Consider the following 19083-nt stretch of genomic DNA (forward strand, 5'->3'; position numbering starts at 1 on the left):
AATGCAATTAATTTGGATTGGTATCATATAGAGCACAGCTTATTGGCACAGCATTTGTATGCAAGGGCTTCTCTACACGGAGGAAAGAAATAAACTAGAAGGAAGTGAGAATAAGCCAATTCTTGAATCCACCCCTTCACTTTGTCTCTTAGTTGGGCCAATGCATGACCCTATACTAGGCAGACTTGGCATTGTGTGCTTCCTGGCAGGTTCTAATCGACGTGTACGTGTTTGGGGGCTTTGGTAACTTCTCTGTGCCCATTTTCCCCAACATGCTTATGCAACTTGGGTCGTTTATGTTAGCGTGTACATTTAAAGCCATTGTGCAAAAGTTCGGTTACTGTCACACCCATTGTATTTTCAGAAAAGTGCAACTAGCGCAACGGTGAAAGACAGTAAGACCTACTGTGACATGATCACGTGTTGGGCCAACTTTTTTTGGTTGAAATTTTATCGTATGATGCTCTCTTCCAATTCTTTCATTTCTCCATGCTCCTCTACATGTGAAAATTGTGGTGGTAGTGGTCATGTGTTATCATTAATGTGCAACAGTAAAAGCACATTGTGATCGTCTTCTGAAAGCTTCAGACGACGAGCTAATAAGTTACCAAAGGGCAGAAAGGCAAAGGTTACTGCAGATTCTGAGAGGAGAGACAGTAGATTTTACTATTCCATGTTGAATGTGGACATTTTTATTTTATTTATTTACACAACACTGCAGGCCAGTAATTGGGCCCTAGCAGGAGGGGCTACAAAGGATACATACAATGTAACAAAAATAAACAACAAAAATCAAGAGAACACAAAGACCACAACAATGTTCAACCATCGAAGCTTACCAATGTGAGACTCAAGTTCATTCATAAAATCAACGGATTCAAAAACCTTTCGGGGCAAAGAACTCCATTCAGACACCGTTCGTGGGGAAAAAAAGTACTTGTGTGCATCGGTTCTAGCGAAAATTGGTGATAAAGAGTATTCATGGCTATGTCTAGTTGTCCTTGTAGTTAAAGGTTTAATACAATTGGGAAGTATTAACTTAGTTTTCCCTGCAAGACAATTATGAAGAAAACCAAGACTAATTTTCCGGCGAGCCTCGAGAGTCGGCACATGGTACTTCTGCATCAATAAGGATGGCAAATCGTGCCTTTTATATCTCCCAAAAATAAATCTGATTGCCTTTCTTTGGACTCTTTCGAGTTGCATAACATTTTTCTTATAGTGAGGATCCCAAACTTTGGCAGCATACTCTAGTTTTGACCGAATACATGTATTGTAAGCTAACATTTGGGTACTAACTGGAACATGTTTAAGTTTTCTTTTAAGGAACCATAGCTTCCGCAGGGCTGATGAAGCAATGTCCAATATATGCTCTGACCAAGGAAGCTTATTAGTTACAGTCACGCCTAAGTACTTATATTGGGAAACTTCTAATACAGGCTGGTTATGGAGTTGATAAGAAAAAGAACTAGGACCTTTTTTCTTTGTGACACATAAAAGTAGTTTTCTCCGAATTCAATGCCATACCCCAACGCATACACCGATCATCGATTGCCAAAAGAGTTTTTTACAACGAGAAATGGTAATTTGTGGATAACATTTTTTAAAAAACAGCACAATCATCAGCAAACGTTTTATGGATACATCATGAGGCACTACGTCCACCAAATCATTAACATAAAGAAGAAACAATAGCGGACCTAAAACACTCCTTTGTGGAACGCCCGAGGTAACAGACAGTGCTCTAGATGGACAATGATCAATTTCCACAAACTGCTTTCTATCGGCTATGTACGAGGCAATCCACTGAATAATGTACAAAGGTAACCCTATACACTCTAATTTATACAATAATTTTCCATGAGGAACTCTATCGAAGGCTTTCGATAAGTCTAAAAACAGAATGTCAATTTGACCGGACTGGTCAAGTACACTTGATATCTCGTGTACCGTCGAAATAAGCTGTGTGGTTGTAGTAGACCCTTTCGAAAGCCGTGCTGATGAGGAGACAAAATATTGTTTTTAATAAAGAATTCCTGAATAAAACTCACCACTATGTGTTCCAAAAGCTTACCACAACTACTAGTAACAGAAACAGGACGGTAATTTTTAGGAAGTAGCCGATCACCGGCTTTATGGACAGGTGCCACACGGGCTATACGCCAGTCAGCTGGTACGACACCAGAAGTTATTAAAAATTTAAACACTGTGGTCAAAAAATTTGAGATTTGCTGAGCGTAACGCCTTAAAAATGCATTTGACAGCCCGTCAGGGCCAGTGGACTTCTTATTATCTAGCTTCAATAGCATGGCAAGAACCCCCCTCACTAGTTATATCCAACTCATTTTCTAATACAGGAGAAACATTTGGCAGGTTATATTCGTCTCATATTGAAAAAAAAACAGATTGAAAGTACTGATTAAACGTCTCTGCAATAGAAGTTGGGTCATCGAGAATATTATCAACTTTGACTTTCTTAATCTCTTTTTTACTTTGAGGTAGCGCCAGAACTTGCTAGGATCACTTTTAATGAAGTGAGCAATAGTGTTGCTAAAAAAGTTGCTTCTTGCTTGTTTTACTTTACTTTGCAGATCATGCTTTAGCTGCATAAATTGTGGAGTGAATGTTTTGTGCTTCTTTCTCAGGTGCTTAATTTTTCCTTTGGTTTGTATTATCTGCCGACTAATCCAGGGGTTTGTATGGTGCTTTTGCAGTCTTTTTGACGGTATGAAATGTTGAATGCAGAACTTAACTACACAATAAAACTGTTGCCACAAACTTTCAACGCTGTTGGTGCTAACGACAAGATGCTCTTCTAAATAATCAATTACTGCTGTGTCATCAGCTCTATTATAGTCTTTTACTGTAGCTGGAGGAACTTTGTCCTTTTGCATCTTCGTATATCTAGTCCAGCAGAAATATATCAAGTTATGGTCTGAAATTCCAGGTTCAACATGCACTGTTCCCGAGCTAAATGTTTCAGAAATAAATAGAAGGTTCAGAATTGCATTTCCACAGGTGTAAGCTGTCACGATCTGGTCAAGATTAAAAGTAAACAATAGATCAGTTAGAGCATCAGCCGCTACAGAATATCCATACTGCTGCTTATTCCAATGAATGAATGGCAGGTAAAAATCTCTGGTTATAATTAGGTTTTTGTCCCGGAATTTTAGCAGGTGATCATATAGCCTGCTCAAAAACAAGTCAGCAGCATTTGGAGGTCGGTAAACAGCGCAGACAAAGAACGTGTCACTTTGTAGCGACACCCTTAGAAGTAGACTTTCATGATCACAGACTTGGTCAGCAACAGTAACTTCAATATTATCCTTTGTTATCACCGCAACACCACCACCACAGGAACCTCTATCATGCCTGTACAACCTGTAGCCCGGCGGCGCAACTTTGTCATCACCAATTTGATCATGAAGATAAGTTGCAGTTATAACACATAATTGAGGATTATATGACAAAAGAAGCGTTTCCAATTTTTCTGTTTTATTGACAATGCTCCGAGCGTTAAATACAAGCAGACGAAACTCGCAATCCTTTAGTAGCTAGCTTGTTGAGGTAAAGGTGTTCGTCTTCGACAATGCCTTGTGCAAGTTTGAAGTGTCGTCCCAATAATACAGTTGTTTGTCAATGCGGACCTTATCCTGTACGAGCGATACCTTCTTGCCCATATTCTTATCTTGTTTCACACCGTCCCTGAGCAATTTCCTTTTTTGCAGCGTATCTGCGCAGTAGTCATTTTGAAGGCTTATGCTAGTTCCTTTCAATTTTTTAGCATTCCTCAAGACTGCCTCCTTTTCATTATAATCTTGAAAGTAAAGACTTATAGGCCGCTTTTCGGAAGGTTTTCCTAGTCTATGAATTCTAGCGATTGATACGCACTTTACTTCCAATTTTTTCTCGAAGACATTTTTAATTACTTTGTTGCGCAAGACAGCTTCAGATTCGTTTGGTTCTTCTGGAATGCCGAACACAACAAGATTGCTCCTACGGCTTCGATTTGCTGGGACCTGAGTGCACCATGTATACTTGTCACAGATGCATTCAATTCATCCACGACACAACTCTTAATTTTCAACTCTTTGACCTTGTCTTCTAAGTCTACTAATCGCTCACAAAAAGCTTTTGTTGCCGAATCTCTTGTCCAGGTGAGTTTTGATCTCAGCGATGTCAGAGCCGATAGCTTTCTGCCCATTTATAATAGTTTCAAACATTTCATCCACTGTAGGTCCGTGATTTTCCTCAACATCTCCACACACAAGAAGTTTGCATACACAGAAACATGCATAACACATACGTACACATCTACGTGGGCACAGCAATATCACCAAGCAACGATCATCACTGCAGATTGAATGATGATCACTAACCTGAACAAGAAAAAACAGTCGCATAGTGAATGCACTGCTCCCTACGCTTGCGCTGTGCCCACTGGTGCTGTTGATGAAGGGTCTCTCTTTTATAGCTGTGCCTGGTGACGTTACAAAGCCATGGTTCGAGGGTAGCGATGCCGGGTCGAGGTTGATGGACATGCTTGTTTCCTTCTTGTCTTTGCTGATATTAGATCCGATGATTGCAGACGGCGTGACCAAAGCAGGTGAACTTGCTGCGTCGGTTGACACTAGCAAGGCCTGAATGAGAAAAAACAGTCGTATAGTGAATGCACTGCTCCCTACACTTGCGCCATGCACATGTTGAAAGAATGGCCCATGTGGTGTGCTTCCAGCTTTTGGCAATGTGGTTATTGCGTGGCTTGTGGACACTGGATCACGCTGATGTGTATATCAGCAGATTGTGATACCATGTGACCACTATCTCCGATAAATACACATGTAACATGTGACCATTACCTCTGATATTTGTGACAGGTAGAGGAACCCTTGCAAACAAACCTTAAGCCAACCAATCATAGCACATTGGAAGAGAATATAATGAGCAATTTTTTGTGCATTCAAGGAATTCTGGTACCGTATTGTGTATCTGGGCTCAGCAGCTCTCTAATAAACCACGGAAAGCAGGATGCAAAAGTATTGTATCGGTACTCTTTTAAGCTGTGCTAGGCCCATACTATACAGCTGATTTTCCAAACTGAGTTCATGACAGGTCGTGCGCACCTGGCATGCTGTCAAGTTTATTGGACAGTTTCTGGCCAATTATTGCCTCATTTCTTGCAATGTTTCGGCATATGTCAGTGTAGCACTAAATCAACATTGCAGGTTGTGTAATGCTTATCAAAAATATTCTACGTACAAATATTTAGAAGAGCTATGAATTGGGCTAGTTGGTGTGGATTCATTTTTTCTTGCGCTAAGTATAGTAGGACGCCACAGGGATGGAACAGACACTGAAATGAAGCGGACACGAAGTGACACACGGGAGCGCAAACTACCAACTGGTTTATTGTCAGATCATTATACAGTATTTAAACCACACAGCGGCATATTGCGACTGCGTGAACTATGATTACAGCAGAAACACTCAGACCACGTACGCACGTTTCTGGTTGTTATGATTCTAACACTGCATTCTGTGTGTGTATGCATTCTTTGCGAAGGTGATTTCAGCTTTTGTTAGTATGATTGAAGGCGTGCTCACGCAGTTGTCTTTTTCTTCTTCTATTTCTAAAGCCTCTCGTATTTCCCTAGTTATTTTGTCTTTCTCTAGTGACAACTGTCATCTTGTCAAAGTGAGCTGTGCATTTGCACGTTCTACGATGCATGGCGAGATTGCTGGATGCTGCTACTTGTTCGCATGCGTACCAATGTTCTCTGAGCCTGTCGTTCAGACAGCGTCCCGTCTGGCCCACGTATACCTCACCGCATTTTAGCGGGATCTTGTACACGACGTTATTTTCACAGGTTACATATTTTTGTGCGTGTGTTACGTTACATGGTCCTTGCGCTTTTTTGTTCTCCGAGTGCACTTTCTTGCAAAGCCCTCTTAACTTGATCGGTGCTGAGAAGAGCACTTTTATGTCGTGCCTTTCTGCCACCTTCTTTAGGCGGTGTGAGAGGTTGTGAACGTAAGGGACAACTACAGCTCGCTTATGTTTGTCCTTGTTATTCCTGTCTCGTATTTTCGGCCAGGTGATTTGCGTAATCATTTGCTCTCCAATCTGCACTATCATGTTGTCAGGGTATCCACTTTTCTTTAGTCTGTTAATCTGTGTGCTAAGGCTATCTGTGACTGCGTGAATGCAGGACTTTTTAATTGCCTGTTTGATAGCCGATTTAGCTATTCCTCTTTTTATAACCTTTGAATGGCTCGGGTCGTAGCGCAAGATTTGTTTTTCCCCTCTCGTTTTTCCCCTTTCGTGTCTGCTTCATTTCAGTGTCTGTTCCATCCCTGTGGCGTCCTACTATACTTAGCGCAAGAAAAAATGAATTCTACGTACACTGAATGCATGACTACAGCTGGCTGAGCAGCAGCATGGCAGGGCTCATGATCTCTGTTAGGCGCATACAGCTTTGGAAGCTTCTATCCTCCAATGTTCTCAGCACCATGAGTGGCACAGGATCCACACTATGCATCTTAGCCGCAGCTACGTTCACAGGCACGAGGGCCTATAACAACTATGTTGCACCATGTTGCATGTCATGTGCAGTCATTGGCGAAAAAATGTCTGGCTTTTCCTTGTTCTTTAATGCTATTTTCTTAGGTCAAGGTGGTGTTTTATAACAGGAATAATTTGCTTTTCATGAAGAAATTGCTCCCACTGCCCAGATGGGTACAGTGCAAGTACCGGCCATTGGTGAAATGCTGGTGCCAGCTATATCTCCTGGTTTGCTCATCAGCTCTCTCACTTCGATTTCCTGTTCCTGAAGTGGTGTTTCTTAAAGGGCCCCTCACCAGATTTAGGCATTGCAAACGGACCAGCGTGACATGTAGATCACTCTGTAGAAATTGTGTCTGCAAAATATTGTAAAGCTGCATGGTGTAATAGAAGAAATGCCTTCATGTCCTTCCTTTCAAGGGTGCTATGCTTCCAGCGAGAGAGTCAAGATCACATGCACAAATGCCTCTACGTAAAGCCTAATGCCTGCAAAATCACCAATTATGGCTTATGAATTCGTTGAATTGTCCAGTGCAAAATGTGCAATACCGCCACTTGGAGTGCGCCGCACAGCAATAAGAGAAACGGGGGAAAAAAACTGGAGGCAGTGCTTGTAATGCAAATGGGACAACGTCCCTTGGCTCTGGTGAGGGAGCTGGCAGGTAACAAATGTCACTTGTGGGTGCTAGACGAGGCAGAAGGCAAAAGTGCTTACATCGGCAAGGAAGCTCGCTCTTGGCAGCATGGCAATGTGACATTTCAGTTTTTCTTGTCTCCTCTAACAATAATGAACCAATTTGAAATACCCTGCAGTGAGCTCTTCCCTAACTAGGCGGTGCCTTACAACTTGCAGTGCACTAAGAATATTTGCACAAATTTGCAGGCGCAAGTTGGAATCAGCTAGCGCAAGACAGGCGTAATTGAAGATCGCCGAGAGAGGGCTTTGTCCTGCAGTGGATATATAGGCTGATGATGATGATGATGACTAACTTCGACCCATGAGAACAAAATGAAGTTCTTCTACCATACGTGCAAGACGCAGTGAAACGTTGCATGTTTTTTGCAGGGTTTCTCTTATACATACAATGCACAGGTCCTAGACTTAATTGCCATGATGGTGTCTTCATTGTTGACATGTACAGGTGCACCTAGAAGAGTCTGTTGCTGGGTCTGTTGGTACATATTTTAGAAACGATGGAACCAGCCTTCAAGATGCAAACACCAGGAGAGAAGTAGATGGACACATGCTGGGAAGAGAAGTAGGAGAGAATAGACGGACACCCAGCATGTGTCTGTCTACTTCTCTCCTAGTGTTTGCGTCTTGAAGGCTGGTTCCATCATTTCTACAAGCTGCACCTAATTGTTACCTTGCCTCAGAAAATGAAAAGTGGTTCTGACCACTTTTGCAACAGCTGCCTTGTAAACATAATTTTTTGCAGCCAATTTGCAGAGGAAGTACAATCAGTCAAATAACAATATCGGGTGAATGATGGCCATTCTAATGATCCACGCTTTTGTTGCGGTGCCATGTAACGAAAACAGCGAGTGTGGGTGCATGCATGCTTAACTGGTGCTATAACATTTGACTGCTAGGCTGTTCTCAGAAGTGGGTGCTACCCCTGTGGTTACAGTCTTTCGTCTTGCTTTTTTGCATCGTCCATTACAAACAGTGGATCAAGTAGCAAAGTGTTAGCATGCTGCCACAAAAGTTTGGTCAGAGCTACATGTCAATGAGTGAATTGGCAGCCTTTCCTATGTTTGCACTAAATTTTACACCTTTCGATGCCTGTGCGAAAGCCCCTCACGAGTTTGGAACAAAGCAGTTATCAAGCGGCACTCGTTTGGTGTTAATTGTCTGGCAGATTGTACAATAATACGTGCACTGCCACTAATGATGACCAATGCAATGATGACTGAAGGTTTTTAGGTTGATTTGTGAATATTGACTTAAGTCAATTACAAATACTAATTCCTCTGGCATCATCCTATGTAAAGCTTCAAGCACTGCTGGTAGAAGGTTTGTGTGAACTTTCTAATATTTGTTCTTGCAAGATTTGCTTTGTTCTTTGTTATCCAGATGGAAATCATACAGGAGGTGCAGTTGAGCGTTTGCATACTGCACTATCTTTTTCTTAGGTGATCCACTGCAGCCATATGAAGTGTTGGCAGAGGGTTTAGATGAAGGCAAGTGAACCCTCGTAGTGCACAATATGTGTCAAGTTTCATTCCATGCGATAAGTGTACATATTTTTATGTAAAGTTAAATGAGCTGCACTATATTTTTTTGTCAACTGTGGACTGGGGTTATGCAACTAACCCTTTCACACCTTTGACTGGTAGAGTGCCATTTTAAATATTCCTAACACCATTTTATACCACCATTTATTTGAAACTTGCAATTTGCTATCAGGAACCAACCGTTCTTTCATTAAATAAATTCTTGTCTGTGCTCCCTCAGCATTGCGCTTAACTTTCTTTTGTTGTTGCCTGTTGTATTTCTTTTTTGTATCATATTGTATATTCCACTCATGACATAGCCCCACCAGCGGCTGTAGTATGTGAAAATAAATAAAAATAAAATTATACAGACTGTTGAGATAGGTTGTCTGTGCATACAAGGTCTGTTAGAAAAGTATCCGAGCTTTGGCCGAACAAAAAAAAGTGGCATAACTGGAGCGTTGGAAACCTAATCACCCTCAAAGTAGTCTCCTTGGGACTCCACACACTTCTCCCAGCAGTGCTGCCATTGTTGGAAGCATTCCGAGAAGACCTCTTTGGGAGTGGAGTTTAGCTCAGCTGTCGCTGCAGCCATAATGTCCCCTCTTGTCTGAAATCACGCTCTTTTCAATGGCCTCTTTGGCAAACAGTGAGAAGTCACAGGTGGCCATATAAGGAGAGTAAGGAACCTGTTTAACTACGGGAGTCTGGTTTTTCGCCAAAAAAGTCTGAATCAAGTGCGAGGAATGTGCAGGAGCATTGTCGTAATAGATGCGCCAATTTCCTGTTGACCACAACTCCGGTCTCTTGTACCGCACAGCATCACACAGGCGACGGAGGACATCCCTGTAGTACTCTTGGGTGGTTTGACCCTGTGGTGCATACTTGTGATGTACCAGACTGCGGAGTCAAAGAAAGCGGTCAGCATCACTTTCACATTGCTGCACACTTGGCGGGCCTTCTTTGGTCTTGGTGACGTGGAATGCTTCCACTGTGACGACTGCGATTTGGTTTCTGGGTCGTACCTGTGCACCCAAGACTCGTCACCAGTGATTATGGTGTTCATGAAGTCGGGGTCACTGTTTGTGGAATCCAGCATGTCCTGCAAGACTTCAACACGAAGTTGCTTTTGCTCCACCGTGAGCACCTTCGGCATGAATTTCGCCGCAACTCTCTTCATGACCAAATCTTCAGTCATAATGGAATGTGCAGAAAAAGTGCTGATGCCCACCTCTTCTGCAATTTCTCGGATAGTCACACGACGGTCCCGCATCACAACAGCATTCCCTTCGGCAATGACCTGGTCATTTCGGCATGTTGATGGCCGACCGGAGCGTGGCTCGCTCTCCACCGATGTGCGGCCGTCTTTAAATCGGTTGTACCACTCTTAGTCTCTGTGCTGCTGATAGCATCGTCACTGAAAGCTGTCTGAATCTTCCGAATGGTTTCCACTTGGCTGTCGCCCAGTTTCTGGCAAAATTTGATGCAGTAGCGCTGCTCCAGTCGCTCTGCCATTTTCCTTGCAATAAAAAAAAACGACGAGAGCACTGCGCACTACCTCACTCAAACACTGCGTCCCAGCGACTGATGCTATCGGCAGGCGGGAAAAAATTTGCGCATGCACACAAAGGTTCATGGTCGGCGGATGCAAGCACGCTTGTTTCATATCCATCAAGTGTTCGCAAAAAATAAAATAAGGTCGGATACTTTTCTAACAGACCTCGTATAGTCAAACACAACTGTAACAAATATGGATGAACAAATTTCACACTATCTTGAACCAACACAACACTGTCTTCTCCAGAAATTAGGTATACTTTTCTCTTATTTTCATCTTAAACCGAATGTACAGAACGCTAATTTAATCAATGTAAGATTCATTGCTGAAATCTTCATTGGAATATATTATAGCTTTGCAGCCAAGCACGTGGCTAGCATGGCAATGCGAGGCTAGCTTGGCCTGCCTCGCATTGCCATGCTAGCCACGTGCCTGGCTGCAAGGCTATAGCACGGTACAATCAATTCTCAGTGCGGCTGATTAATGTCATGTGAGGAAGTGCTTTTTTTTACTTTCCTCTTTGCAGTGATTTAACAACCCTAACAATAAAACAATTATGTTGATAAATATTTAAGAATTTTGAAGCACTGTCAATAGCAATATGAAATTATGCCTGTCAAGACGTCTCTTTGTGAGCGAGCACTGCAGCACGTCTAATGTTGCGAGACATGGCAGGCACAAGGCACGTAGGCATGAGGTTGCGCACGTCGGCAAGTGAGGCTGTCTTTTCTGCTCTGCTGGTGTGCTTTGTTTCAATACTGCCTTGACGAAACATTGAAATTTGATTATAAGCATCTAGAATTCAGTACGATCTTCAATATAAAAAAATGGGGGTGCATTAAAATGTCACTGCCGCCAAATTTGCCCTACAATCTGCTGCCCTCAATGTTCTAATACAAATTTGATGATTTTTTGATAACTAGTTCTCAGAAACTCGCATTCTTCACAGCAAAGTATGTCTGCCTCGTCTAGCAACTCCACAAAAGCACCTTGTCGCTACACTCATACCCTTATTATAAAAAATTTTACGGTCTAAAAAAGAAACACTATGTATGCTACACCCTCACAGTTACTGGCATCACCTTGGCGAAGACATCACTTCACTGCAGTATTGAAAAGTAGTTGTGTATATGTTGTTGATAGAATCATTTACATGAAAGGGAAAAATTATGATCGACCTGACTGTACGACAAAGCTACAAAGGAAACCCATACAAGCTTCCTTGAAAAAAAGCTTCGCAGTGGAAGAAATTCCTAGTCCAGGATTTTCTTCAAATGCGAAGCTTCTTTTCAGAGAAACCCGTATGGGTTTCCTTTGCAGCTCCGTGCTGCACTCGGGTCGATGACAATATTTTGTGAACTTTTCTCCACCTTGCAAGGCTTCCCCAGAATTGATTTGCCACATTTAGAGTAAACCCTCGTTAACTCGAATTCTAATTTTTTCCCCTGGCACGGTGTCAACTCCATGGGTTTTTCACCCCTTATCTCGAAACGCCACTGGGCCAAACTCTGGATACCTCAAAACCTAGAATGCAAAAATGTTGAAAAAAGAACAGTACCGAAACTGCACTGCTGTGGTATCACCAAAAGTTCTCGGCTGGCTGATACCATTGATTACGCAGGTAGAGCATTGCTACGACCGCTGACGGACATAAAGAGTGCGAGAAAGAGTAAAGACGCGGCACTTGTAAACACGCCAGCCACGCACGGCAGTGCCTGAATGCTCAGAGGCAGCTGCTGTGCGTGGCTGCACTGGCGGTGGTCACGTTATAAGCAGGGCAGAGGCGAGCACTTTCCCGCAGCATTTGCTTGCGCGGCATGGCACTTTCGAAAGATACATCTTAAGGCCATTGTTCAGCCGACTGCAAACTGTGAAAATGATTTTGGAAGCTGGAAATACGTCGTAGACGTCAAGCTTTGGACACCACCTAGTGTCCAAAGGTAAACAATGGCCTCAATATCTGTCTTTATCTAGAGGACACAGTCGCTCAGGCATACCTTATCCAGTGCGGTTCATTTGCGCGCTTCGTCACTGGTCAGAAGAACGCTCTGTGGAGGTTGTCCTAGGTTAAAAAATCGGAGGAACCTGAGGACGTTCGCAAGATTTTTAGCGTGAATCGGTTTCAAACACGGTGTCAACATACATCTGCGTTTGAGCTTATTTGTGTGAGGTTCACTGTTGGCTATGTACGACCAACGTGTCGGTTGCTGGATCGCATATAATATTGCAAAAATGATCTAAAAGTACCACTCCTGGTACGTTGAGATTTTGTGATGAAGTCGGCGGTTATTGGCGCCATATTGGAAAGGCGTCATGTTGACTTCTTGCGATGGTTATGCTTATATCTTCGTGAATTCGGCTGTCTTGAAACCGCTTATCTTGAAATTTTAATGTTTGTTTCATCATTATAACGCTGTGCTGATCCGTTTACCAAGTCAGTTCAAACCAAAAGGACAAGGTTTAGGCAAGTCCATGTACTTGAAATTATTCCTATATGCTGTCTGAATTGCCCTTCTTGCAGCTCCTGTAGACACCAGAACCACACCCTCTAGTAATCACTGCATCAAACTTCATGCTTGAAAGTGCTAAACTTATCAACTACTTCTTCGCTGAACCGTTCCTAGATGGTGTCACCATCCTGTTAAATGCGTGCGGCATTAGAGGACAGAAACATACAAAAAAGTGCCTTGAACTCGGCAAGAAATCTTTACTCTAAAAAGTGAATTGATCGAATTTGACAGCCGTTTATAGTAGCCGCATGATTGCGAAGCCATGCTGTCTTACTCAGTATTCCATGACCACCAGCTCTGGTAGTTTTTCTTCTGCAGGTGATTCTGGGCGAAGCCCATGACCTGCTGGATTGCTGCATTGCGCGCGGCCTCGCTCGCGACCTCGGGTGTTCTGAAGCATGTGACGACACTGTGGCAGCTCCATCTTTTCTGAGAGGGGCCATCTGCGCAATAAACAGAAGCAGCATGTCCTCTGAAAGGTGCTAACGGAGAAACGCAACGTTCTGGGGTAAAGTCATCGTAACACATTCTGCAGGGGACTTCACCCGCTGTCTGACACTATCAAAGTGAAAACTTGGGGAGTGAGAGGAAACAAATATCCACATTGATCAAAACAATGCAAATATGTAGGATGAATAAAACAAATACTTATATGAAATCTAAACCGAACAGGTGTATAACTGTGAGCGATTAACTGTAAATAAATAACGAAATCCTGAAGCTGGCACCAACATTTCGACAAGGGGACTTTCGTCAGGGTAATAAAGCCCTGCAAGGTCAATCGGGCGGCGGAGTGCTTTGGTGGCGTGAGCTTTAAGACGGTGCGCGAAGTATAAGGACAGACAAAGAGATACAAAACCAACAGGGCTGCCCGAACGAACACATGGCTGGACGAACGAAACCGACCGCAAGAACAAGCGCACACATGCATCGACACGGCTCTCTCACACGCATGCACCACGGCTGTTCGATTAATGATGCACAAGCTGCAGTTCGTGTATTTTGATCGATCGGCCGCGCCTAAATAAATACTCGCCGACTCGCATACGTACGTGCCCAGACGAACACACAAAAAAGTTGTCGCAGTTTCACCCGAAAGGCGAAGCATCAATTGCGATAGCAACTTAGTAGAGAGCTATACGGAGTAAGGATAGTAGTTTTATCCGTTGTACAAACTTGGACATGCAGCAGCACCGGCAACACACAGCACTGTTGTCGACGCCGTCGGCGTTTTGCCCACGTTCGCACAAAATGCGTGCGGCGTTGGTGACTGTTGCCGGAGCCTCTGATATAAATAGGCACTTGGTGCCGCAGCTAATCCCTGCCCCCCCCCCCCCCCCCCCGCGGCGTTTCGTGCGTCAGAAGAAGGCGCGTTTGCTCTACATATATGGTGATTGTAAAGGAGGAAAGAGACGCCTACTTCTGCAGCCCTTAAGGGAGCACGGCACAGAACGCGCGTTTGTTCTCCGCCGTGCGTTCACTCCCCGTGAAAGCGCGCGTCCCTCGCGCCCTTTCACTCGCACATACAGCGTTCGGCGGCGCGCGGCGGCGATTTCATCTCAATTGACGTCATACGGAACCTCACGGCGACGGCAGAAATCTGCTTTGGAGTGTCCATATAATTGCTATCGCAATAAAAGAAAGCAAACACTCGCTGTCTGACTCGCTCGCAGGCCTCCACAGATATGCACGTTTAGTGCGAACTTCAATTCCGGATTGACAGCTCAAATTGTACAGCTTGAGAAGAGTGACCGTTACCGTGCATCCAGCATGCGTGAATGCTCGCTAAAATTGGCGAAGTCTACCGAAAGTCACATGATGAGAGTCCTTTGTTAGTGAGTTTATTGTTTTACCCCGCCGCTCGCAAGGTGGCACCGCAAACCCAGTGGTTGTTAAAGCCCCTGGAAAAAGACTAAAGTAGCGTCATTTGTGTCAATGTGCAGGCACCTCCTCTCTAGTGCGTTCTGTAGATTGTAAACCAAGTTAGTTGAGATGCGAAGCACGTCGAGTGTGGTGCTTGGCCGGAAAGATGGGCTCGTGCAATTATCCTGCCAGGGCACAGCAGGGCGGTGCAGTTGGCAGTGATGTATTGGGAGAGGTTTGAGAGGAGGAAAAATGCAAAAAGGTGACGTTGAGTACGGCAATAGAATGTATGTAGAAACAAGGGGCGTAATTTGGGCCATGCCTGAAAGTGTAAAAATATGCGGTATTCAATCAGTCAATAAACAGAAGTGCTCGCACTGTGTTTAGATGCATGACATAAATCCCATGAAAAAGAAAGGTATTTTTTAAGCTCTTTAAACTGAGAAGTTTATGCCGATAGTGCGGTTACAACTTGGTCACTATTTAGGGGTACACCGTGTTATGGAAGTACTTGATAGATGATTTAAGTAAATGCTTGAACTGGGAGAAACCAAGTGTGTTTGCATGCAGACGCGTTCAGCGTTAATGTTAATGAGGACAGCGCCACTGCACTGGAAATGGACATCCGGTAAGCTCAGCGGCGCTGAGAAATTGCACGGTTTCAAACGTGACGCACTATGCTTTTAGAAGGTTGAGAAAGCGCCACCTTGAGTGTTCACTTTTTTTTTCTTGTTTACTTGGTCGGGGCATGGCGTCTTCCGTAGTTTTCTTGACCGCGTCAGAATCTGTTTGCATGGTGGCTGTGCGCGTTTCAGGACGCCGACCTGCTGTGCTAGTGGTACCACGGGCGCCGGAGACACAGCTCCCGCGCTAGTGAACGTGTGCCAGTCGAGCCCGGATGCTCCCAGTCGTGCTCGCGGCTCTCGCGTTCGTAGTTTCCTTGTGGACACCATAGAGGGGCTGCTGCAGCTGCCAGGATAGGGTGCCTCAATGTCCGCCTTCCCTACAAGGAGGAGACACAGCTTTTTGTGGGCGCCATCTTGGTTCGAACATTCCTGTTCGCTGGCACTGCCCGGCATGCAGCGATTGAGCGCTTTCGGTAAAATGCGGGGAGATTGGGCTTTGTTGGCCCTTTTGATGGTCGGGCTTGCAAATATATTGTTAGTAACAAATAAGTGAGGCTTTATTTAACTTTAATTTAAGCGACATTCGGCAATTCCAAATGCAAAGCTATTCAGTCTGTTCATTATTCTTTGCGCAGCACCAGTACTTACGATGCTGCGTTAACGTAGAGTTAGTCTTGACAATCTGACACATTCTTCCAATGGCAGAGCATTGTCTAAGCTGCTGTGGATGTCTTTTCGTCACTCTCGCAGCACTCACCGTAAAAAAAAGCTCATGACAGGATTAACAGACTGACAACACAGCGCCCTATAGCAGAAACATTGTTTTTCATTTTTATTTGTTTTTGTCACTTTCACAGCACTCACTGTAAAAAAAAAGAAATGCTCATGACAGGATTAACAGATGACTGACAACACAGCCCTATAGCAGAAACCGTGTTTTTCATTTTTATTTGTAATTTTGTCAGCTTCAGAAGTTAATGAGCACCACATGATAAATCCGTCGGCTTTCCCTTCATCCTGTTTTGAGCACTTTTTCCCCCCTCTGCAAGTATAAATGAACTCGCCAAAATTACTGCTTCAACTTAGCTTCAATTGATTGTTCTGTGCACTGAACCGCTGTTACTATTCTCTATCTTTACTAAACTCCTACTTTGGTAATTTCATCCTTAGCATTAATTATTCTATAAAAACTCCCCGATTCTTCTCCGAGTGATTCTTTTAATTGTTCCACACACAACCAAGAGCACAATCCGCCTACATATGCATAAAAAATTGCAGACTCTAGCCTTTATTTTTGTAATTATCTGTGCAACATTTCTGAGCAGTACTCAATAGTTATTTTAGGGCTAATGCTGCTATTTTTCTCTATATGAAGCTTTAAACCAGATCTTGGTAATTGTGGCAGAAAGTGAAGTCAATGTATGCGGACGTTGAAGAGCATATATATATAGGGTTATTAAGCCAATCGGGTCGCACTGATTTGGTCTCAGTTCAGAACATTGAATTGGCATGGATTAAAATAAAACTAAAATTAGGAAGAGGGAACAAGTGGAACTGTACAAACAACATGGTGTGGTATACACAAATACATAATTACAAGAAAAAGAAAATACATTGTTAATCACAAACAAAAACAGCCATATCTACTCTTTCCGATTTGCATTGAATAATTCGTACCAGAAAAAACATTGCTATTCACAAAATGTATTGGGCACCGACATGTTTGCTTACAGCTTCACACAATACGTAAACTTCAACAATTGGCGCCCATCCTAACGATTTGCCTCAAACTGGCTGTCCTCGAAATGCAGCTGAAATCAAGTGGGGCATTATACAGCATTTTAAAACTACAGTAAGAACATCGAGCAGTGATGGTAACTTTTCGTTCCTATGCAGCCGTTCTTGAGAGAATAAATGCATTGTTATGAGGCTGTTTAATAGCGTCCATAAAAAATGTCGCAGTTTCGCCCGAAAGGCGAAGCATCAATTGCGATAGCAAATTGGTAGAGAGCTATTCGGAGTAGGGATAGTAGAGTAGTTTTATCGGCCGCGTAAACTTGGACACATTCGCTTTCCAACTGAATTGACAAGCGTGGTGTCATCGCGCACAAGCAAACATGAATAAATGACACTGAATGACCGCAGACAACAACTGTCAAAACGCTGGCGCGGCCGCTGCAGCGGGCGAAGAATCGTGCGGTCTATCGCTTCAACGAAAACTGAGCGGCGAATGGACAGCGGATAAAGGTCAGAGCCGTGTGGAGACACGGCCGGGCTCGACTGGCGCGCGCGCTCGCTCGCTTCTTAAGAAGCGAGTGCGCGCCAGTCGAGCCCGGCCTTAGTAGAAGCTGCTCCCCCCGTCCCTCCCGCGCTGCCTCCCCGCTTTTTTTTTTTTTTTTTGCTTTCGCGTGGGAGATTGCGTTGCCAGTTCTCCTTGCGCTGGGTTGCAAGATAAGCATTTGGTGCAGTAGCACAGCGTCGCCCCGCCTCCCTCCCCCCCATACCCCCACGGCCTTTTGGGCGACAATCGCGTTTGCTTTCCGCCGTGCGTTGTCTCTCCGTGATAGCGCGCGTCCCCCGCGCGCTTTTACTCGTACGGCGCGCGGCGACGATTTTATCGCCCTTGGAATCTATACGGAACCTGACGGCGACGACGACGGCAAAAATCCCGCAGAAGTGTCCATATAATTGCTATCGCAATAAAACAGCAGGTTCCCACAATGATTATGACATGCAGCTATAGCGAAACAAGTATTTATTTCGTGTATAAACGTTTAACAGCAACCACACGGCTTCATCCGCAATAACCGTGTTAAATCAGCTGTGCTGTCACGCAGCAGAGGTCACGTCTCGGCCCTTTGCACCATCGAACCAAGTGGAAACTTAAAAACACTGACTGCTGTCACGACAAACTAGCAAAAATGCATTGTTATATGCCCTAACAAGTCAACAACTCACCTCGCATATCTTGGTGCCGTCTGTCGGATGCCAGCGGTCGCGTTTCAACGCGTTTACAACACCGGCCCCTCGCTAACCCCTGCATTTCTCACAACGAAGCTAGTGTCTAACGCAACGCCAGGCCGGCCAGGCACTTTAAAACCAACATGGCGTCCCTTGATGCGCGGCCGCCTGGATCGGCGCGCGCGGCGGGTTTGCTCCGGCAACGCTCCGGCCGTCCCATTCTGACGGCGGGGGTGTAATTGCGGAAAGGGGTGGGGCTGCTCCTATCGCCGCACCGCGGCGCGCGCCTCCAACCCATCTAATAGACGAAAATGGAAAAAATAGCCTGGGAAGCGATCATAGACGTTTAGCACTAAATTTTTGGCGAGATACTAGCGCAGAACATGAACCAATAGGCTCAGAATTTTTAAAGATGAATGACGAGCAAATAACAGAGATCGCAAACAACATAGAGAAGAAAATTGAGGATTTTCCTACAGCAGTCTGGGAATATAAGGAACTGGTGGACGTTATGCTGCATGAAATAAGGCGGACACGCAAAACAATTGTTGGATTGGCAAGAGGAAACCACGTAAGTGGTGGAACAAGGAAATATAACAAGCTATAGAAGAGCGTAAAGAGGCATCTAGGGCTCATCGAAAAGCCAAAAAGTTGGGATTACAAGAAGAGGTGCTCATTAGATGGAATCACGGTGTAAGAATAAGGAGAGGTGCTGACACTCTCCCCCCAACGCGCGCGAAAGCACCGCTCGCTCGCGTCCAGATTAGGTTCGGCTTGGTTGCAGCT

The 19083-nt window shown here is 44.3% G+C and overlaps 1 protein-coding gene across 1 annotated transcript; it reads right to left on the bottom strand.

Annotated features, from left to right (window-relative positions):
- Positions 1–2041: 2041 nt before the first annotated feature.
- Positions 2042–18484, bottom strand: LOC125942598 (uncharacterized). Its single transcript, XM_049660788.1, has 4 exons — positions 18295–18484; positions 15448–15713; positions 13122–13290; positions 2042–4640 (listed from the first exon to the last, which is right to left on the bottom strand). Exons 1-4 carry the CDS (start codon positions 18377–18379, stop codon positions 4570–4572), a joined length of 591 nt encoding a protein of 196 aa, XP_049516745.1. The 5' UTR covers positions 18380–18484; the 3' UTR covers positions 2042–4569.
- Between the last annotated feature and the right edge of the window lie 599 nt (positions 18485–19083).

Source organism: Dermacentor silvarum, chromosome 1 (genome assembly GCF_013339745.2).
Source record: "Dermacentor silvarum isolate Dsil-2018 chromosome 1, BIME_Dsil_1.4, whole genome shotgun sequence".
NCBI lineage: Eukaryota > Metazoa > Arthropoda > Arachnida > Ixodida > Ixodidae > Dermacentor > Dermacentor silvarum.